The sequence below is a fragment of the Rhinoraja longicauda genome, chromosome 34 (genome assembly GCF_053455715.1).
Source record: "Rhinoraja longicauda isolate Sanriku21f chromosome 34, sRhiLon1.1, whole genome shotgun sequence".
Classification (NCBI taxonomy): Eukaryota; Metazoa; Chordata; class Chondrichthyes; order Rajiformes; family Arhynchobatidae; genus Rhinoraja; species Rhinoraja longicauda.
Window position 1 is genome coordinate 19,745,279 of NC_135986.1, and position 22,673 is coordinate 19,767,951.

General features: G+C 50.3%; 1 protein-coding gene across 2 annotated transcripts in view; it reads left to right on the plus strand.

The window, feature by feature from the left end:
- Positions 1 to 22,673, plus strand: part of pola2 (polymerase (DNA directed), alpha 2) — a 37,414-nt gene that overhangs the window by 951 nt on the left and 13,790 nt on the right. The window contains exons 1-14 of one of the 2 annotated variants that reach the window (XM_078427717.1): positions 1,344 to 1,495; positions 2,309 to 2,400; positions 4,203 to 4,324; positions 7,722 to 7,813; positions 9,108 to 9,165; positions 10,136 to 10,245; positions 12,249 to 12,442; positions 12,555 to 12,643; positions 15,836 to 15,991; positions 17,086 to 17,148; positions 19,259 to 19,325; positions 19,984 to 20,108; positions 21,303 to 21,341; positions 22,135 to 22,208. In XM_078427717.1, coding sequence (XP_078283843.1) covers positions 2,319 to 2,400; positions 4,203 to 4,324; positions 7,722 to 7,813; positions 9,108 to 9,165; positions 10,136 to 10,245; positions 12,249 to 12,442; positions 12,555 to 12,643; positions 15,836 to 15,991; positions 17,086 to 17,148; positions 19,259 to 19,325; positions 19,984 to 20,108; positions 21,303 to 21,341; positions 22,135 to 22,208 — 1,271 coding nt within the window. In that variant the 5' untranslated portion in view covers positions 1,344 to 1,495; positions 2,309 to 2,318. Of the gene's footprint in view, positions 1 to 1,343; positions 1,496 to 2,308; positions 2,401 to 4,202; positions 4,325 to 7,721; positions 7,814 to 9,107; positions 9,166 to 10,135; positions 10,246 to 12,248; positions 12,443 to 12,554; positions 12,644 to 15,835; positions 15,992 to 17,085; positions 17,149 to 19,258; positions 19,326 to 19,983; positions 20,109 to 21,302; positions 21,342 to 22,134; positions 22,209 to 22,673 lie in introns of those variants that run through there. The other variant, XM_078427718.1, reaches the window with a different exon arrangement.

Here is a 22,673-nt window from a genome sequence, read left to right on the forward strand (position 1 = left end):
CTCTCCTCTCCCCCTTCTATCTCCTCTCCCCCTTCTCTCTCCTCTCCCCCTTCTCTGTGGAATCTGTGGAATTCTCTGCCTCAGAAGGCAGTGGAGGCCAATTCTCTGAATGCATTCAAGAGAGAGCTAGATAGAGCTCTTAAGGATAGCGGAGTCAGGGGGTATGGGGAGAAGGCAGGAACGGGGTACTGATTGAGAATGATCAGCCATGATCACATTGAATGGCGGTGCTGGCTCGAAGGGCCGAATGGCGTCCTCCTGCACCTATTGTCTACTCTCCCCTTCTCTCTCCTCTCCCCTTCTCTCTCCTCCCCTCTCCCATCTTCCCCTCTCCCCCTTCTCTCCCCTCTCCCCCCTACTCTCTCCTCTCCCATTCTCTCTCCTCTCCCCTACTCTCTCCTCTCCCCCTTCTCTCTCCTCTCCCATTCTCTCTCCTTCTCTCTCCTCTTCCCCTTCTCTCCCCTCTCCCCCTTCTCTCTCTTCTCCCCCTTCTCCCTCCTCTCCCCCTTCTCTGTGGAATCTGTGGAATTCTCTCCCTCAGAAGGCAGTGGAGGCCAATTCTCTGAATGCATTCAGGAGAGAGCTAGATAGAGCTCTTAAGGATAGCGGAGTCAGGGGGTATGGGGAGAAGGCAGGAACGGGGTACTGATTGAGAATGATCAGCCATGATCACATTGAATGGCGGTGCGGGCCTCGAAGGGCCGAATGGCCTCCTCCTGCACCTATTGTCTATTGTCTACTTTCCCCCTTCTCTCTCCTCTCCCCCTTCTCTCCCCCTTCTCTCCCCCTCTCCCCCTTCTCTCTCCTCTCCCCCTTCTCTCTCCTCTCCCCCTTCTCTCTCCTCTCCCCCTCCTCTCCCCATTCTCTCTCCTCCCCCCCTTCTCTCTCCTCTCCCCTTTCTCTCAGCTCTCCCCTTCCCTCTCCTCTCCCCTTCCCTCTCCTCCCCTCACCCTTTTCTCCCCCCCATCCCCCCATCCCCCTTCCCCATCTTCCCACCCACCCCCATTTCCCCCCCCCCCCAAATTCCCCTCTCCCCCATCCCCCCCAAACATTGGGACTATTTCCCCTCATCTGGTGTCTGGCGTCTAGTCACGTGATCAGGTGTATCAGATATTTGCTACACTTGGTCACGTGTCCGGAAGCGCGCCTGCCTGTTTGCAACATCGTAAGTCGGGGAGCATCGTAAGTCGGGAAGCATCGTAAGTCGGGGGAGCATCGTAAGTCGGGGAGCATCGTAAGTCGGGGAGCATCTGGTCGCTGAGCACACCCCAGTTTGGTCGCAGGCTCAAGGTTCGCGGCGTGGTGTAGCGATTGGTTGGAGGACTGAGAAGGGAACGCCTGGAGGACCGGGAGGGGGTGGAGAGAAAGTGCGGGAGAATCCGAGCGCCTTGTCTGCGAGTTCACCCCCAGCTCTCTGCATGTTGCTCGAGTCGGCGGCACTGTTGAACCTCGTTCTTGCTTCCTCCACCTTGAATTTGGAGTGAATTGGAAAAAGGTAGCGCCCGCCGAGACAACAAAAATAAACCAACACACACATACACACACACACACACACATACATACACATACATACACACACACACACACACACACACACTCATACTCACACACACACAAACTCACACACATTCACACGCACAAACACACATACACAAACTCGCACACAAACTCATACACACACATGCACACACACACAAACACACACACAAACTCACACAAACACACACAGATACATATACACACACAAACTCACACACACGTATACACACAAACACACAAACACATACACACACAAACTCACACACACAAACACACATACATACACACATACACACACACAAACACACACAAGCTCTCACACAAACTCACACACATATACACACACAAATACACACACAAACTCACACACAAACTCTCACACATACACAAATACACACACTAACACACATAAACTCACACACAAACACACACACACACACACAAACTCTCTCACACACACAAACTCACACACACACTCACACACACATCCACACACAAACTCACACACACACATCCACACACTCACGAAGACGGCAGAGGAAGAGAAATGACATTCTGGCCTTCCATCACAGTGAGGAGGTGACTGGAGGAGACTCACTGTGATGGATGTCTCTTTGCTTTGTTTTGTGTTGGTTTGTGATTGTGTGTGTTATTGCTTATTTTTATTGCTCTTATTGTTGGACTGTGGGTAACGGAGTTTTGTCCAAAAGACTTGTTTTTTTTGGATGACAATAAAGGCTATTCTATTCTGACTCGCTCACACACACAGAGTTCCGGGGATGTCGGTAAACGTGGAGAAAATAACCGATGAACTGGATATCTTCGGTGTGGTTATCGAGGGAGACAGTGCGAAAGAGAAACGTGAGTCCCGGGGTGAAGGTGGCGAGATGTGGGGGGCGATATGGGGATGTGGGGGGATAAGGGGGAGTGAGGGGGATATGGGAGAGGGGGAGGATATGGGAGAGTGGGGGGGATATGGGGGAGTGGGGGGGATATGGGGTAGTGGGTGGGGTGGGGGGGATATGGGGGAGTGGGGGGGATATGGGAGTGGGGGGGATAAGGGGGAGTGGTGGGGGGGGATATGGGAGTATGGGTGGGATATGGGAGAGGGGAGGATATGGGGGAGTGGGTGGGATATGGGGGAGTGGGGGGGATATGGGGGAGTGGTGGGGGGGATATGGGGAAGGGGGATATACAGGGTTCATGTTCATTAAACGATAGGAGCAAAATTGGGCCAGAATCTACTCTGCCATTCAATCATGGCTGATCTATCTCTCCCCCTCCTGACCCCATTCTCCTGCCTTCTTCTCACCACCCCCTGGCCCCCGCACTAATTAAGAATATATCTATCTCTGCCTGTATAATATCCATTGATATATTGGTTGAGGGGATGTGGATGGGGTGAAACTCAAAAAGGACACAAAGTGCTGGAACCTGAAGGGCAACGTAGAAACTCCGTACAGACAAGCAGCCATGGTCAGGATTGAACCCAGGACTCTGGCGTTGTAAGGCAGTAGCTCTACCTCTGCGCCACCGTGCCGCCCTAGTGGCTGTATGCCTGTGATATAAATATAGAACAAATGAATGAAAGATATGGAAAAAAAGTAACAATGATAAAAGAAACAGGTCATTGTTAGCTGTAGCTAGGTGAGAACGAAAAGCTGGTGTGATAGAAACATAGACAATAGGTGCAGGAGCAGGCCATTCGGCCCTTCGAGCCAGCGCCACCATTCAGTTTGATCATGGTTGATCATCCAGAATCAGTACCCCGTTCCTGCTTTCTCCCCGTATCCCTTGATTCTGTTAGCCCTAAGAGTTAAATCTAACTCTCTCTTGAAAACATCCGGTGAATTGGCCTCCACTGCCTTCAGAGAATTCCACAGATTCAAAACTCTTTGGGTGATTTTTTTTTTCCTCATCTCAATCCTAAATGGCCTACCCGTTATTCTTAAACTGTAGCCCCTGGTTCCGGACTCCCACAACATCAGGAACATTTTTCCTGCATCTAGCCTGTCCAATCCCTTAAGAATTTTATATGTTTCTATAAGATCCCCTCTCATCCTTGCAAATATCAGTGAATATAAACCTAGTCGATCCATTTTTTCATCTTATGTCAGTCCCGCCATCCTGGGAATTAGGTGAACCTACGCTGCACTCCCTCAAGAATGTCCTTCCTCAAATTAGGAGACCAAAACTGCACACAGTACTCCAGGTGTGGTCTCACCAGGGCCCTGTACAACTGCAGTAGGACATCCTTGCTCCTCTACTGTAATCCTCTTGCTATGATCCAAGACCAATGGCGTATTGCAGAATAGACAATAGGTGCAGGATTAGGCCATTCGGTCCTTCGAGCCAGCACTGCCATTCAATGTGATCATGGCTGATCATTCTCAATCAGTACCCCGTTCCTGCCTTCTCCCCATACCCCCTGACTCCGCTATCCTTAAGAGCTCTATCTAGCTCTCTCTTGAATGCATTCAGAGAATTGGCCTCCACTGCCTTCTGAGGCAATGAATTCCACAGATTTACAACTTTCTGACTGAAAAAGGTTTTCCTCATCTCCGTTCTAAATGGCCGACCCCTTATTCTTAAACTGAATATTGTTGCTTTTATTTTATATTTTTCTTTTCTGATTGTTTCTTCCCTTTCCCGTGACCGTGCAGTGGTGGAGTTATGCCTCACCTACCGCTTGAAGGAGGATGTGATTTGCAATGAACTGTTTGCGTTCTGCCAGACTCGAAACATTCCGCTGACTCGGGAAAATCTGGACATCTTTGAGCATGAGGTAATTGACTTTATTTTAGAGATTCAGCGTGGAAACAGGCCCTTCGGCCCACCGAGTCCGTGCTGGCAAGCGATCCCCGTACACAAACACCATCCTACACACACTAGGGACAATTAACTTTTTTATTTTTACCCAGCCAATTAATCTACAAACCTGTGTGTCTTGGGAGCGTGGGAGGAAACCGGAGCACCCGGAGGAAACCCACGCAGTCACAGGGAGAACGTACGAACTCTGTACAGACAACACCGGTAGTCAAGTCAAATTTCAAGTCAAGTCAAATTTATTTGTCACATACACATACACGATGTGCAGTGAAATGAAAGTGGCAATGCCTGCGGGTTGTGCACAAAAAGAATTACAGTTACAGCATATAAATAACGTTAATAAGTTACTATTAGTGTCGACAAAAATTTAGTCTCTGGGGTTATAAAAGTTGACAGTCCTGATGGCCTGTGGGAAGAAGCTCCGTCTCATCCTCTCCGTTTTCACAGCGTGACAGCGGAGGCGTTTGCCTGATCGTAGCATCTGGAACAGTCCGTTACTGGGGTGGCAGGGGTCCCTCATGATCTTACTTGCTCTGGATCTGCACCTCCTGATGTATAGGTCCTGCAGGGGGGCGAGTATAATTCCCATGGTGCGTTCTGCCGAACGCACTACTCTCTGCAGGGCCATCCTGTCCTGGGCAGAGCTGTTCCCAAACCAGACTGTAATGTTGCCGGACAGGATGCTCTCTACAGCCCCAGAGTAGAAGCAATGAAGGATCTTCAGAGACACTCTGAATTTCCTCAGTTGTCTAAGGTGGTAAAGGCGCTGCTTAGCCTTACCCACCAGTGCGGCAATGTGCGTTGCCCACGTCAGATCCTCTGCGATGCGGACTCCCTAGTATTTAAAACTGCTCACCCTATCCACAATCGACCCATCTATCTCCAGTGGCGTGTACGTCCTTGGATGTTTAGCCCTTCTGAAGTCCACAATCGGCTCCTTTGTTTTAGTGACATTCAAGAGGAGGCTATTGTCCTGACACCAGAGTGCCAGATCAGCCACCTCCTCCCGGTAGGGTAGGCCTTCTCATTGTTGTTGGAGATCCGGCCCACCACCACAGTGTCATCAGCAAACGGGTCTCTGGGGCTGTGAGGCAATCCCAGACATGTGTTATCCGTTTGTGTGATTTTTTTGGGGGGGCTGCGGAAATCAAATTGAAAACTTTTGAAATGGCAGCGTGGATCGACGATGTTTCGGGTTGCGACCCTTCCTCAGACTGATTGGTGTGGGTGGAGAAAGTTGGAAAAGAGAGGCAGGGCGTGTGACGATACCTGGAGAATGCCAGGTGGATGCAGGTAAGGGGGGTGATGGGCAGATAGGTGTAGTAAGTGGCAAAGGCTAGAGGTGTAGAGGAGACAAAAGAGTCAGATGAGGAGAGGAGGAATGAAATGTAGTCAGAGGGACAGAAAGGTGTAATGGTCATGTCAGAAGGAATAGAAGTAGAATTAGGAGTAGGAATAGAAGTAGGAGCAAAGAGGTCCTTCTGCAGTTGTACAGGGCCCTAGTGAGACCGCACCTGGAGTACTGTGTGCAGTTTTGGTCTCCAAATTTGTGGAAGGATATTCTTGCTATTGAGGGCGTGCAGCGTAAGTTAATTCCCGGAATGGCGGGACTGTCGTATGTTGAAAGATTGGAGCGACTAGGCTTGTATACACTGGAATTTAGAAGGATGAGAGGGGATCTTATCGAAACAAATAAGATTATTAAGGGGTTGGACACGTTAGAGGCAGGAAACATGTTCCCAATGTTGGGGGAGTCCAGAACCAGGGGCCACAGTTTTAAGAATAAGGGGTAGGCCATTTAGAACGGAGATGAGGAAAAATGTTTTCAGTCAGAGAGTTGTGAATCTGTGGAATTCACTGCCTCAGAAGGCAGTGGAGGCCAATTCTCTGAATGCATTCAAGAGAGAACTAGATAGAGCTCTTAAGGATAGCGGAGTCAGGGGTATGGGGAGAAGGCAGGAACGGGGTATTGATTGAGAATAATCAGCCATGATCACATTGAATGGTGATGCTGTCTCGAAGGGCCGAATGGCGTACTCCTGCACCCATTGTCTATTGTCTAATTAGGCCATTCAGCCCATCAAATCCACTCTGCCATTCAATCATGGCGGGGCGATCGAAGCCCCCGCATTGGGGCGGTTGAGGCTCCCGCGATCGGGGCGGACGAAGCTCCTGCGGTTGGAGCTCCCGAAGTCGGTCCCTAACCAAGGGACCGCCAGCTCCACGATGTTAAGTCCGCAGTGCAGACGGAGATACGACACGGGGAAAGTCGCATCTCCATCGGGGGGGAAAAGATTTTAAAAAGGTTTCCCCCCTCCCCAACATAATACAAAAACTAAAGATTAACTAAAACATACAAATCAAACAGACGATAAATAACAATGAAGAAAGGGACGGGACAGGCTGTTGGCAAGGTTGCCTCTCACGGCGCCACCCGGTGGTTACGGGGAGAAGGCAGGAGAATGGGGTTAGGAGGTAGAGATTGGCCATGATAGATTGGCGGAGTGGACTCGATGGGCTGAATGGCCTAATTCTACCCCTATAACTTGTGTCGGCAATGGCCACGGGTGGTGGGATGCCGGATGAGGGGGCTGGATGATGGGAGAGAAATAGATTTGCACCAGCGTGAGGTCCACAGGGTGCAAGATCTTTTGTGTCCATCGTCTACGTTTGTTGGGCCAGGTTCTTGCACAGTGGACAAGCACTCTCGTTTTGGGTCCTCCTTCTGTTCCCCCACTCATTTGTGGTCCCCTTCGGTTCCAGGCGGTCCCCCCCCCCCCCCCCTCTGGGTCCTCCTTTTGTTCCCCCTCACAGTGGTCCCACCCCACCCTCCACGTCGGGTCCCGAAGGTGACAAGATGCTGCCCGACTTGAATTTAGAAGGATGAGAGGGGATGCATAGCTTGTAGTGTAGTTTACTTTTTCAGTCTAGTTTAGAGGTACAGCGGGGAAACAGGCCCCTTCGGCCCACCGGGTCCACGCCGACCAGCGATCCCCGCACACATTAACACCGTCCTACACCCACAAGGGACAATTCTTTTTACATTTGCCAAGCCAATCAACCTGCAAACCCGCACGTCTTTGGAGCGTGGGAGGAAACCGAAGACCTCGGAGAAAACCCACGCAGGTCACGGGGAGAACGTGCAAACTTCGTACAGACGGCGCCCGTAGTCGGGATGGAACCCGGGTCTCCGGCGCTGCATTCGCCGTAAGGCGGCAACTCTACCGCCGTGACCGCCGCAAAGCGTTAATTGTGCCTCTGGCTGAAACTGGATTTCAGACAGCCGGAAGCTTGTTGGTCTCTTCCCTGTGGTCAGCCATCCCATAAACGTGTGGGGCTTTTTTTGCTTGCAGAGACTTAGCAAAAGGTCGACTAAGGCATGCCCAGCAACAAAGAAAGCAAGCCATCGAACACCAATACAGGACCTGAACACCCTTGAAGACCTGTATCTTTTTTTTAATACCAACTGTTAGGTATACAATGTCCAGAACCAGGGGCCACACACGGTCTAAGAATAAAGGGGAGGCCATTTAAAACTGAGGTGAGAAAAAGCTTTTCACCCAGAGAGTTGTGAATTTGTGGAATTAATTCTCTGACGCAGAGGGCAGTGGAGGCCAATTCACTGGATGAATTTAAAAGAGAGTTAGATAGAGCTCTAGGGGCTAGTGGATTCAAGGGATATGGGGAGAAGGCAGGCACGGGTTACTGATTGTGGATGATCAGCCGTGATCACAATGAATGGCGGTGCGTACAGGCTCGAAGGGCCGAATGGCCTCCTCCTGCACCTATTTTCTATGTTTCTAACGTGCATATTGTTAGAGCCGTGCAGTGCGGAAACAGGACCTTCGGCCCAACTCTTCCATGCTGGCCCGAGGGGGGCCCTTTCTACAGATATCAGCGTTCACTCGCATGCTACGGGACAACTAACAGCGGCTCGAGGTTAGGAGACCCGGGTTCGATCCCGACCGCGGGAGCTGCCTGTACGGAGTTTGTACGTCGTCCTTGTGACCTGTGTGGGTTTTCTCCGGGTGCTCCGGTTTCCTCCCACAACCCAAAGTCTTGCAGGTTTGTAGGTTAATCGTCCCTCTGTAAATTTACCCCTCTTGTGTAGGGAGTGGGTGAGAGAAAGTGGGATAACGTAGAACTAGTGTGAACGTGTGATCGATGGTCGGCATGGACTCGGTGGGCCGAAGGGCCTGTTTCAATGCTGCATCTTCCAATTTTAAACAAGCGGGGAAAATAGTAGTGATATTTCACAGGTGTTCGGACAGAAAGATGGATGGGAATGGTTTAGAGGGGTGAGGGCCAAATGCGGGCAGGTGGGGCTAGCGTAGATGGGGGCAACATGGGGAAGTTGTTCCGAAGGGCCTGTTTCCACACTGTTTGACGCGAAGTGAGTCCCATTGTTTGGAGTTTCGAGATACAGCACGGAAACAGGCCCTTCGGCCCACCGGGTCCGCACCGACCAGCGATCCCCGCACATTAACACTATCCTACACACAGTAGGGACAATGTTTTACATTTGCCCAGCCAATTAACCTACAAACCTGCACGTCTTTGGAGTGTGGGAGGAAACCGAAAATCTCGGGAAAAAACCCCACGGGGAGAATGTACAAACTCTGTACAGACGGCACCTGTGGTCGGGATCGAACCCGGGTCTCCGGCGCTGCATTCGCTGTAAGGCGGCAACTCTACCGCCGCGCCACCGTGACCAAACCATTTCCTTTAACTCTGGACAGTGTGCAGGCAGAGGAGGAGGAGGAAAACCTGCTGGATTCATATGCCACACCAGGGCAGGTACGTATCTCTCTCTCTCTCTCTCTCTCTCCGACAGCTCAGCCTACACCTCTCTGGATTCTTCCTACAGTGAAACAGGCACATGCTCTCACCCCGGCCACTCTTTCTCTTCCCCCCCCGCCCCTCCCATCGGGCAAGAGGTACAGAAGTGTGAAAACGCACACCTCCAGATTCAGGGGCAGTTTCTTCCCGACTGTTATCAGGCAACTGAACCGTGCTCTCACCAACTAGAGAGCGGTCCTGACCTCCCATCAACACACTAGGGACTATTTAAAATTATTACCATGCCAATTAATCTACAAACCCGCACGTCTTTAGAGTGTGGGAGGAAACCGGGATCCTGGAGAAAACCCACGCGGGTCAAGGGGAGAACGTACAAACTACGTAACGACAGCACCCGTAGTCAGGATCGAACCCGGGTCTCTGGCGCTGTGAGGCAGCAGCTCGACCCGCTGCGCCACCGCGCCGACCTCAGTTATCGATTTATCATATTCTTAATTGCTTCATGTTATTCTGTGTTTCATTGCATTAACGGGCCTGTCAAGCTGCAGCGACTAAGAAATGAAGTGTTGACTCCTGACTCTGTGAGATTGGGTGGCGACACGATGCTGGTGTAACTCAGCGGGACAGGCAGCATCTCTGGAGAGAAGGAATGGGTGACGTTTTGGGTCGAGACCCTGCTTTAGTCTGTGAGATTGGGTGTCGACACGATGCTGGAGTAACTCAGCGGGTCAGGCAGCATCTCTGGAGAGAAGGAACGGGTGATGTTTTGAGTTGAGGCCCTGCTTTAGTCTGTGAGATTGGGTGTCGACACGATGCTGGAGTAACTCAGCGGGTCAGGCAGCATCTCTGGAGAGAAGGAACGGGTGATGTTTTGAGTTGAGGCCCTGCTTCAGTCTGTGAGATTGGGGGTTGGTTCAGGAGGTTGTTCATGTTTCCCACTAACTCATTTCCTTTCTCTTCCCTGTAGGCAGCTTCACAGAAGAGAGCCCTGACCACCCCAGAAAACAGGCTGTCTAAGAAGGCGTCAAACGCCCGCAGCCCGCGGTTACTCTTCTCCCCGGCCTCCTTTTCCCCCAGGTAACGAACGGGGAACGTGAAAGATGTCGACAAAATGGAGAGGGTACAGAGGAGATTTACTAGAATGTTGCCTGGGTTTCAGCACTTAAGCTACAGAGAGAGGTTGAACAGGTTGGGTCTTTATTCTTTGGAGCGTAGAAGGTTGAGGGGGGACTTGATAGAGGTTTATAAAATTTTGAGAGGGACGGACAGAGTTGACGTGGGTAGGCTTTTCCCTTTGAGAGTGGGGAAGATTCCAACAAGGGGACATGGCTTCAGAATTGAGGGACAAAAGTTTAGGGGTAACATGAGGGGTAACTTCTTTACTCAGAGGGTGGTGGCTGTATGGAATGGGCTTCCGGTGGAAGTGGTGGAGGCTGGCTCGATTTTATTATTTAAGAGTAAATTGGATAGGTATATGGATAAGAGGGGATTAGAGGGTTATGGTCTGAGTGCAGGTAGATGAGACTAGGTCAGGGAGAGTGGTCGGCGTGGACTGGAACGGCCGAACGGGCCTGTTTCCGTGCTGTAGTTGTTATATGGTTATATGGTCTGACAACCAGTGAAATGTGCTGGAAGTAAGCAGCAACCGGTGAGGAGTATGTAGGAAGGAACTGCAGGTGCTGGTTTAAACCGAAGATGGACACAAAAAGCTGGAGTAACTCAGCGGGACAGGCAGCATCTCCGGAGAGAAGGGACGGGTGACGTTTCGGGTTGAGTCTGAAGAAGGGTCTCGACCCGAAACGTCACCCATTCCTTCTCTCCAGAGATGCTGCCTGTCCCGCTGAGTTACTCCAGCTTTTTGTGTCAGGTGAAAGGGAAACAAGAGCTATTGACGGTGATGTAGAGAGATTTATTCACAAAATGCTGGGGTAACTCAGCGGGTCAGGCAGCATCTCAGGAGGGAAGGAATGGGTGACGTTTCGGGTCGAGACTGATGTCAGGGGGGGCGGGACAAAGGAAGGATATAGGTGGAGACAGGAAGATAGAGGGAGATCTGGTAAGGAGGAGGGGAAGAGAGGGACAGAGGAGCTATCTAAAGTTCCCCACCGAAGATCTCAGAGCAAACCCACGCAGGTCACGGGGAGAACGTACAAACTCCGTACAGACGGCACTCGTAGTCGGGATGGAACCCGGGTCTCCGGCGCTGCACTCGCTGTAAGGTGGCAACTCTACCGCCGCGCCACCGTGACTGTCCTGTAGTGTGTGTTTTGCATGGCTAGGAGAAGTAGAGAGAGATATCGGCCACATCCGGGCAAAATGGGACTAGCTTAGATCGACACAAAAAGCTGGAGTAACTCAGCAGGACAGACAGCATCTCTGGAGAGAAGGAATGGGTGACGTTTCGGGTCGAGACCCTTCAAGAACGAGCTTAGACGGGCCTCTAGGTTGGCATGGACAAGTTGGGCCGAAGGGCTAGTGGTGGTGTGCGGGGTGATCGCTGGTCGGCGTGGACTCGGTGGGTCGAATGGCCTGTTCATGAGCCGCATCTCTGGTCGAAAGACACCCCGTAGAACGAACCTCTGTGACTAGGCTCGCCAACTTTCTAACTCCCAAATACGGGACAAGGTGACGTCACCGCCCCACGCCCCATGTGACCTCACCCAGCCAGTGAACGCGTGCTCCCGCTCCACCAATGGAAGCCGCTTGGGCCAGGAGTCGGGTTGCTAAGCAACCTCCGTTAGGCGAACACACTCGGCTCTGCTCCCTGAACACACTCCGTGGGCCCAGTGTGTCCGGGCCTACAGTGTCAGCCTACAGTGTCCGGGCCTACCGTGTCCGGGCCTACAACGTCCGGGCCCACAACGTCCGGGCCCACAGCGACCGGGCCTACGGCGTCCGGGCCTACAGTGACCGGGCCTACGGTGTCCGGGCCTACAACGTCCGGGCTCACAGCGTCCCCCGGGTCTAATACGAGACAAGGGCGGTCCCGTACGGGACAAACAAATTTAGTACGGGACAGTTGGCAACCCAACCTGTGACGGTGACTGTTTCGTGCTCAAGGAGTCGCCTTCTCTCCACAGTCCCACCCCGTCTCGAAAGTATGGTTCCAGAACTAACCGGGGCGAGGTGGTCGCCTCGTTTGGCGCGGTGAGGGGGGCCGTGTGGCGAGGCAGCGGTGGGCGGAACGCCAGCGTGGAGCTGCTGACCGCGCCCGAGGACTCCATCACCAAACGCTTCAAATACATGTTCCAGAAACTCTACGACATCCGAGAAGGTACGTTGGCACAGACGTGATGGCCCGAAGTGGCTCGTTGATAAGCCGTGCTGTTAAGTGTTGGAGAAAGTGCCCATGCCTCACTCCCCCGTCGTTTGTTAAACCATTTCAGTTCTGAACTGCAAGATCGAGGATTTGAGTCTGTCTTTGACCGATCGTCACCAGATTGAGGAATTCAGACCAGTGGCCGCGCCAGCTCAGGTGAGTGGCAGTGATCCCTCAGTAAAACGTGTGCTCCGTCCATCGAGACCTTGCGATAATTCACACCTGGTTGGAAGTCGACCACCTCGCTGTGTTGCAAAGTGATTCCATGTAATTAAGAATTAAAGGTTCATTTGAGACACAAGAAACTGCAGATGCTGGAATCTTGAGAAATAAACAAAAGTGCTGGAGGAACTCAGTGGGTCGGACAGCGTCCGTGGAGAAGGGTCCCGACCGAAACGTCACCCATTCCTTCTCTCCAGCTATGCTGCCTGACCCGCTGAGTTATTCCAGCACTCTGTGAAACGTCACCTATCCGTGTTCTCCACAGATGCTGCCTGACCCGCTGAGTTACTCCAGCACTTGGTCTTTTTTTTAGGACACTTTCATTTCAATCAGTGTAAGAAGGAACTGCAGATGCTGGTTTAAAGCGAAGATAGACACAAAAAGCTGGAGTAACTCAGCGGGGCAGGCAGCATCTCTGGAGAGAAGGAATGGGTGACGTTTCGAAGCCCCAGTTTGAAGAAAGGTCTCGACCCGAAACGTCACCCATTCCTTCTCTCCGGAGATGCTGCCTGACCCGCTGAGTTACTCTAGCTTTTTGTGCCTTATCTTCATTTCATTCGGGTTCTGTCAGCCTGCCATCTCCTGGTAACATCTGGTATTATCTCCAGTTGGATCAAATCATATTTATTGAGTCCCACAGCACAGAAAAAGGCCCTTTGGCCCAACTCAGCCATGCCAACCAAGATGCCCCATTTGCCCACGTTTGGCCCATACCCCTCTAAACCTTTCCTCTGTCCAAATGTCTTTTAAAAGCCGGTTAATCCCCAGGATGGCAAGACTGTCATATGAGGAAAGACTGGGCTTGTATTCACTGGAGTTTAGAAGGTTGAGGGGGGATCTTATAGAAACGTATAAAAGGACTGGACAAGCTAGACAAGGAAAAATGTTCCCAATGTTGGGGGAGTCTGGAACTAGGGGCCAAAGTAAGAATAAACGGGAGGCCATTTAAAACTGAGGTGAGAAAAAACCTTTTCACCCAGAGAGTTGTGAATCTGTGGAATTCTCTGCCACAGAGGGCAGTGGAGGCCAATTCACCCCTTTCCTGCTTTCTCCCCATATCCCTTGATTCCTGGTCTGAAAAAGGGTCTCAACACGAAACGTCACTCATTCCTTCTCTCCAGAGATGCTGCCTGTCCCGTTGAGTTACTCCAGCATTTTGTGTCTATCATATATCATATCATATCATATATACAGCGCGGAAACAGGCCTTTTCGGCCCACCAAGTCCGCGCCGCCCAGCGATCCCCGCACACTAACACTATTAACACTATCCTACACACACTAGGGACAATTTTTACATTTTACCCAGTCAATTAACCTACATACCTGTACGTCTATCTTCCAACCAGCATTGGAAATCAACCAGCATTTAAACCAACATTTGCAGTTCTTTCCTAAACTAAACAAAGCTTTTTCTCTACATCTGTACATGTGACAATAAACTAGACTGAACTAAACTATCCTTTAATAATTAGAAACATAGAAAATAGGTGCAGGAGGAGGTCATTTGGCCCTTCGAGCCTGTACGCACCGCCATTCATTGTGATCATGGCTGATCATCCACAATCAGTAACCCGTGCCTGCCTTCTCCCCATATCCCTTGATTCCATTAGCCCCTAGAGCTCTATCGAACTCTCTTTAAAATTCATCCAGTGAATTGGCCTCCACTGCCCTCTGTGGCAGAGAATTCCACAAATTCACAACTCTCTGGGGTTTTTTCTCGCCTCAGTTTTAAATGGCCTCCCCTTTATTCTTAGACTGTGGTCCCTAGAGATGCTGCCTGTCCCGCTGAGTTACTCCAGCATTTTGTGTCTATCTTCCAACCAGCGTTTAAACCCAGCTTTTTAAACCAGCATCTGCAGTTCCTTCCTAAACTAAGCAAAGCTTTTCTCTGTACCTCTGTACACGTGACAATAAACTAGAATCAACTAAACCAGGGGTGTCCCAACCTTTTTCGTCCCTTTTACCCCGTTGCAAATTTTCGAAAGTAAATTTACCCGCACCCTGTTTTGTACAGTAATTTGAGTTTACACTTCTACCCTAATAAAACAACCGACAAAGGGGACATTTTAAAATACTGTTTTTAACATTATTATTGATTTAAGTTCAAATAACAAAAATAATAGCACATAACAATGTTATTTCACTTATTTATGAACAACTTATGATGAACAGATACATAGAAACATAGAAAATAGGTGCAGGAGTAGGCCATTCGGCCCTTCGAGCCTGTACGCACCGCCATTCAATATGATCATGGCTGATCATCCAACTCAGTATCCCGTACCTGCCTTCTCTCCATACCCCCTGATCCCTTTAGCCACAAGGGCCACATCTAACCCCCTCTTAAATATAGCCAATGAACTGGCCTCAACTACCTTCTGTGGCAGAGAATTCCACAGATTCACCACTCTCTGTGTGAAAAAAAACTTTCTCATCTCCGTCCTAAAAGACTTCCCCCTTATCCTTAAACTGTGACCCCTTGTTCTGGACTTCCCCAACATTGGGAACAATCTTCCTGCATCTAGCCTGTCCATCCCGCTTAAGAATTTTGTACGTTTCTATAAGATCCCCCCTCAATCTTCTAAATTCCAGCGAGTACAAGCCGAGTCTATCCAGTCTTTCTTCATATGAAGGGGTTGGAGAGGCTAGATGCGGGAAGATTGTTCCCGATGTTGGGGGAGTCCAGAACCAGGGGTCACAGCTTAAGGATAAGGGGGAAGTCTTTTAGGACCGAGATGAGAAAACATTTCTTCACACAGAGAGTGGTGAGTCTGTGGAATTCTCTGCCACAGAAGGTAGTTGAGGCCAGTTCATTGGCTATATTTTAGAGGGAGTTAGATGTGGCCCTTTTTGCTAAAGGGATCAGGGGGTATGGAGAGAAGGCAGGTACGGGATACTGAGCTGGATGATCAGCCATGATCATATTGAATGGCGGTGCAGGTTCGAAGGGCCGAATGGCCTACTCCTGCACCTATTTTCTATGTTTCTATGAACCAAACGCAGTCAGTCAATATGTACAAATCCAGAATCAACAAATGTAACCCCTGTGGGTAGATTTATCCCAGGCTGGGAACCCTTGAACTAAACTATCCTTTAATAACTCTATCTGTTTAATTTGCCACAGGAGCTGGTCACGTTTCTGGGACATGTTGCCTGTGACAGCAATGGCAAACTGAATGCAAAATCGGTGGTGTTGCAGGGAGATCTGGAACATTCCGCGGGGATGCAAGTGCCGGTGGATCTGTCAGAGTTGAAGGAATATTCCCTCTTCCCCGGGCAGGTATACAGAGCGGAGCGACGCAGTGAGGATGGTATTGAACGTAGAAGTTGGGAGGTCACGTTGCAGTTGTTTCGGATCTTGGTGGGACCGCATTCAGAGTATTGCGTTCATTTCGGGGGGCACCGTGTTACAGGAAAGATGTCGTCAAGCTTGAAAGGGTTCAGAGAAGATTTATGAGGAAGTTGCCAGGAAGAGGCGTGCAGCGTAGGTTCACTAGGTTAATTCCCGGAATGGCGGGACTGTCGTATGTTGAAAGGCTGGAGCAATTAGGCTTGTATACACTGGAATTTAGAAGGATATGGGGGGATATTATTGAAACATATAAGATAATTAGGGGATTGGACACATTAGAGGCAGGAAACATGTTCCCAATGTTGGGGGAGTCCAGAACAAGGGGCCACAGTTTAAGAATAAGGGGTAGGCCATTTAGAACGGAGATGAGGAAGAACTTTTTCAGTCAGAGAGTGGTGAAGGTGTGGAATTCTCTGCCTCAGAAGGCAGTGGAGGCCAGTTCGTTGGATGCTTTCAAGAGAGAGCTGGATAGAGCTCTTTAGGATAGCGGAGTGAGGGGGTACGGGGCGAAGGCAGGAACGGGGTACTGATTGAGAATGATCAGCCATGATCACATTGAATGGCGGTGCTGGCTCGAAGGGCTGAATGGCCTCCTCCTGCACCTATTGTCTATTGACTAGAGGGTGTGAGCTACAGGGAGAGGTTGAGTAGGCTGAGACTCTATTCCTTGGAGTGCAGGAGGATGAGGGATGACCTTGTAGAGGTATCTAAGCCATTCTGCCCATCAAGTCTACTCCGCCATTCCGACTACGGGCGCGTTCTGTACGGAGTTTGCACGTTCTCCCCGTGACCTGCGTGGGTTTTTCTCCGAGATCTACGGTTTTTCCTCCCACACTCCAAAGACGTGCAGGTTTGCAGGTTAATTGGCTTGGTATAAATGTAAAGATTGTCCCTTGAGAGTGGAGGATAGTGTTAGTGCGGGGGGATCGCTGGTCGGCACGGACCCGGTGGGCCGAAGGGCCTGTTTCCGCGCTGTATCTCTACAACTAAACCTAACGGCGGTGGGATTTGTCTGTTACCAGGTGGTGGCTCTGGAGGGAATCAACAGCACAGGCCGCTGTGTCATGGCCTCCCGGTTACATGAGGTGAGTTCGGTAAACCCTCTCTATTACACACCTCCATATCACAAATTACGGTTACCGCAGACCGAAGCCTCCGGTCGTTGTTGTGGTTGGTGGACGGTGCAGGTGTTTACGGTTATTTTAAAAAATGTGTTAACAAAAATAAATCTAAGTCAATTATTGCAATAATATATGCATTGTTCCCTTATGTATCTGTACACTGTAAATGGTGAGACCAAGAGCAGGCTCGGCGATCGTTTCGCTCAACACCTCCGCTCAGTCCGCCTTAACCAACCTGATCTCCCGGTGGCTCAGCACTTCAACTCCCCCTCCCACTCCCACACTGACCTTTCTGTCTGCTGCAGTTGTACAGGGCCTTGGTGAGACCGCACCTGGAGTATTGTGTACAGTTTTGGTCTCCTAATCTGAGGAAAGACATTCTAGCCTTAGAGGGAGTACAGAGAAGGTTCACCAGATTGATCCCTGGGATGGCAGGACTTTCATATGAAGAAAGACTGGATAGACTCGGCTTGTACTCGCTGGAATTTAGAAGACTGAGGGGGGATCTTATTGAAACATATAAAATTCTTAAGGGGTTGGAGAGGCTAGATGCGGGAAGATTGTTCCCGATGTTGGGGAGGTCCAGAACCAGGGGTCACAGCTTAAGGATAAGGGGGAAGTCTTTTAGGACCGAGATGAGAAAACATTTCTTCACACAGAGAGTGGTGAATCTGTGGAATTCTCTGCCACAGAAGGTAGTTGAGGCCAGTTCATTGGCTATATTTAAGAGGGAGTTAGATGTGGCCCTTGTGGCTAAAGGGATCAGGGGGTATGGAGAGAAGGCAGGTACAGGTTACTGAGCTGGATGATCAGCCATGATCATATTGAATGGCGGTGCGTACAGGCTCGAAGGGCCGAATGGCCTACTCCTGCACCTATTTTCTATGTTTCTATGTCCTGGGCCTCCTCCATTGTCAGAGTGAGGCCCAGCGCAAATTGGAGGAACAGCACCTCATATTTCGCTTGGGCAGCTTACACCCCTGCGGTATGAACATTGTCTTCTCTAACTTCAGACAGCCCCTGCTTTCCCTCTCCATCCCCTCCCCCTTCCCAGTTCTCCCACTCGTCTTCCTGTCTCCGCCTATATTCTGTCTTTGTCCCCTCGCCTGACATCAGTCTGAAGAAGGGTCTCGACCCGAAACGTCACCCATTCCTTCTCTCCGGAGATGCTGCCTGACCCGCTGAGTGACTCCAGCATTGTGTGTGTCTGCCAATTGTAATCGTGTGTTGTCTTTCCGCTGACTGGTTAGCACGCAACAAAAGCTTTCCACTGTACCTCGGTACGGGTGACAATAAACTTAACTGAAACAGCTACTCAAGATTCAAGATTTCAAGATCAATTTATTGTCACATGTACCAATTAAAGTACAGTGAAATTTGAGTTGCCATACAAAGTGAAAAGCAACAAGACACACAGCCACGTAAAATAAAATTTGACATAAACATCCACCACAGCGGATTCCACATTCCTCACTGTGATGGAAGGTAATAAAGTTCAATCAACTTCCTCTTTGATCATCTGCGGTCGGGGCTGTTGAACCGTCCGCGGTCGCCGCTGCCGACTGTCCGAGGCGCTCGCATCGGGATGATCGGAACTCCGGCATGGGGCGGTTAACAAACTCTCCTGGGCAGTGATCAGGTTTCAATAGACAATAGGTGCAGGAGGAGGCCATTCGGCCCTTCGAGCCAGCACCGCCGTTCAATGTGATCATGGCTGATCATTCTCAATCAGTACCCCGTTCCTGCCTTCTCCCTGTACCCCCTGACTCCGTTATCCTTAAGAGCTCTATCTAGCTCTCTCTTGAATGCATTCAGAGAATTGGCCTCCACTGCCTTCTGAGGCAGAGAATTCCACAGATTCACAACTCTCTGACTGAAAAAGTTCTTCCTCATCTCAGTTCTAAATGGCCGACCCCTTATTCTTAAACTGTGTGGCCCCTGGTTCTGGACTCCCCCAACATTGGGAACATGTTTCCTGCCTCTAACGTGTCCAACCCCTTAATAATCTTATACGTTTCGATAAGATCTCCTCTCATCCTTCTAAATTCCAGTGTTTCCTGTGCTTCTGTTGCAGGGTGTCCCTCTGCCGTTCCACAGTCCCGCCAGGGAATTGAAGGAGGAAGAGGAGGCGGGATTGGAAGGTAGGTCAATAACGTGCAAGGCTATTAACGACAACTGGTGCAGCGGGTGGACCAGCTGCCTCGAAGCGCCAGAGATCCCGGCTCTATCCTGACTACGGGCGCTGTCTGTACGGAGTTTGCACGTCCTCCCTGTGACCTGTGTGTGTTTTCTCCGGGTGCTCCGGTTTCCTCCCACACTCCAAAGACGTGCAGGTTTGTAGGTTAATTGGCTGCGGTAAAATTGTCCCTAGTTTAGTTTAGAGAGGCAGCGCGGAAACAGGTCCTTTCGGCCCACCGGGTCCGCGCCGACCAGCGATCCCCGCACACTAGCGCTATCCGACACCCACTAGGGACAATTTTTACATTTACACCAAGCTAATTAACCTACACACCTGCACGTCTTTGGAGTGTGGGAGGAAACGGAAGATCTCGGAGAAAACCCACGCAGGTCACGGGGAGAACGTGCAAACTCCGCACAGACAGCACCCGTAGTCGGGATGGAACACGGGTCTCCGGCGCTGCATTCGCTGTAAGGCAGCAACTCTACCGCTGCGCCACCGTGACCGCCCACATCTTGGGGGGATGGGGTAGGGACGGGGATGGGGCAGGGATGGGTATTAGGGGGGGGGGCGGTTCTGGTTTCAGATGGAGGTTGAAGAGCTGTGAATTGTCCCCTCAGGTCTGGAGCAGCAGATGGTCGTGGTGGCCTGTGGACCCTACACCACGTCCGACAGCTTCACCTTCGACCCCATGATGGACCTCATCGACGCCATCAACAGAGACCAACCAGCTGTCTGTATATTGGTACGTTAGCTCATCGGTTCAGGCGGATTTTACAGGTATGAGAATTGGGGGCCCTCATTGAAACGTGCAGAATAGTGAGCGGCCTGGATAGAGTGGGTGTGGAGAGGATGTTTCCACTAGTGGGAGAGTCTAGGACCAGAGGGCACAGCCTCAGAATTAAAGGACGTTCTTTTAGGAAGGAGACGAGGAGGGATTTCTTTAGTCAGAGGGTGGTGAATCTGTGGAATTCTTTGCCACAGAAGGCTGTGGAGGCCAAATCAATGGAAGGTAGACACAAAATGCTGAAGTAACTCAGCGGGTCAGGCAGCATCTCGGGAGAGAAGGAATGGGTAACTTTTTGGGTCGAGACCCTTCTTCAGATATTTGTACGGCAGAGATGGATAGATTATTGATTAGGACGGGTGTCAGGAATTATGGGGAGAAGGCAGAAGAATGGGGTTAGGAGGGAGTGATAAATAAGCCATGAATCAATGGCGGAGTAGACTTGATGGGCCGAATGGCCTGATTCTACCCCTGTCACTTATGATCCCGTCTATTAAAGTGATGTTTCCATCTGTCAGACATTGTGTCCTGTAGCTGTGCCTGCCTTCTCCCCATATCCCTTGATTCCGCCAGCCCCTAGAGCTCTATCTAACTCTCTTTTAAATTCATCCAGTGAATTGGCCTCCACTGCCCTCTGTGGCAGAGAATTAATTCCACAAATTCACAACTCTCTGGGTGAATATTTTTTTCTCACCTCAGTTTTAAATGGCCTCCCCTTTATTCTCTGACTGTGTGTGTGTGGCCCCTGGTTCTGGACTCCTCCAAACATTGGGAACATTTTTCCTGCATCTAGCTTGTCCAGTCCTTTTATAATTTTATACGTCTCTATAAGATCCCCTCTCATCCTTCTAAACTCCAGTGAATACAAGCCCAGTCTTTCCAATCTTTCCTCATATGACAGTCCCGCCATCCCGGGGATTAACCTGGTGAACCTGCGCTGCACTGCCTCAATAGCAAGGACGTCCTTCCTCAAATTAGGAGACCAAAACTGCACACAATACTCCAGCTCTCGACATGAAACGTCACCCATTCCTCCTCTCCCGAGATGCTGCCTGTCCCACTGAGTTTACTCCAGCATTTTGTGTCTATCATTGTCCTGGTTGTCTCTTGTAAATAACTGGCTGTCTTTTTCCATGTTCATCTTTCCTACAGTTGGGGCCGTTTGTGGACTGCAGGCATGAGCAGATTGAGGTGAGATTGGACACGCTTTGCTTAAATACAAGTTCAAAGTGCATGGGGGTTATTGGCCAAGAACCAGAGGAGGGGGGGGGAGTGTGTTCCTTTTTTTATGCAGTTAGAGAGATAGAGCTCTAGGGGCTAGCGGAATCAAGGGATATGGGGAGAAGGCAGGCACGGGTTACTGATTGTGGATGGTCAGCCATGATCACAATGAAGGGCAGTGCTGGCTGGAAGGGCCAAATGCCCTCCTCCTGCACCTACTTTCTATGTTTCTGAAGTGGGACTTGCAATGCGATGGGTCAGTAGCTTGGTTCAGCATTTTGGAAAGGGAATTGGATCTTGTAGAGACGTATAAAATTATGAAAGGACCGGACAAGCTAGATGCAGATAAAATGTTCCCAATGTTGGGGGAGTCCAGAACCAGGGGCCACACACAGTCTAAGAATAAAGGGGAGGCCATTTAAAACTGTGGTGAGAAGAAAAAAACTTTTTCCACCCAGAGAGTTGCGAATTTGTGGAATTAATTCTCTGTCACCAGAGAAGGCAGTGGAGGCCAATTCACTGGATGAATTTAAAAGAGAGAGTTAGATAGAGCTCTAGGGGCTAGCGGAATCAAGGGATGTGGGGAGAAGGCAGGCACGGGTTACTGATTGTGGACGATCAGCCACGATCACAAGGAATGACGATGCTGGCTCAATGAGGCGAATGGCCTCCTCCTGCACCTGTTTTCTAAGTTTCTCTGGTTCTCCAGCATTTTGTGTCTTATCTTTGGTTTCTGATATTGTTCCTGTTTTTTCGTTGCCAGAACTGCCAGTTGATGGCGACATTCCTGGACGTTTTTAAGCAATGCATGAAAGGGATTGTGGAAGGAACCAGGGGGTACGTGTTTTTTCATTAACCACCCTAAATCCGTTCAATTGCAACCAAAGATACTAGAGGAGCAAGATAGACCACTGGACCCTAAAAACCATAGTATGTCACGGCGCCATTTTAGTAGGCAGAAACAATAGACAATAGGTGCAGGAGGAGGCCATTCGGCCCTTCGAGCCAGTGATCATGTGATCATGGCCGATCATTCTCAATCAGTACCCCGTTCCTGTCTTCTCCCCATACCCCCTGACTCCGCTATCCTTAAGAGCTCTATCTAGCTCTCTCTTGAATGCATTCCGAGAATTGGCCTCCACTGCCTTCTGAGGCAGAGAATTCCACAGATTCACAACACTGAGTGAAAAAGTTTTTCCTCATCTTCGTTCTAAATGGCCGACCCCTTATTCTTAAACTGTGGCCCCTGGTTCTGGACCCCCCCCCCCCCCCCCCCCCCGAACATTGCAGAAACATTTAAAA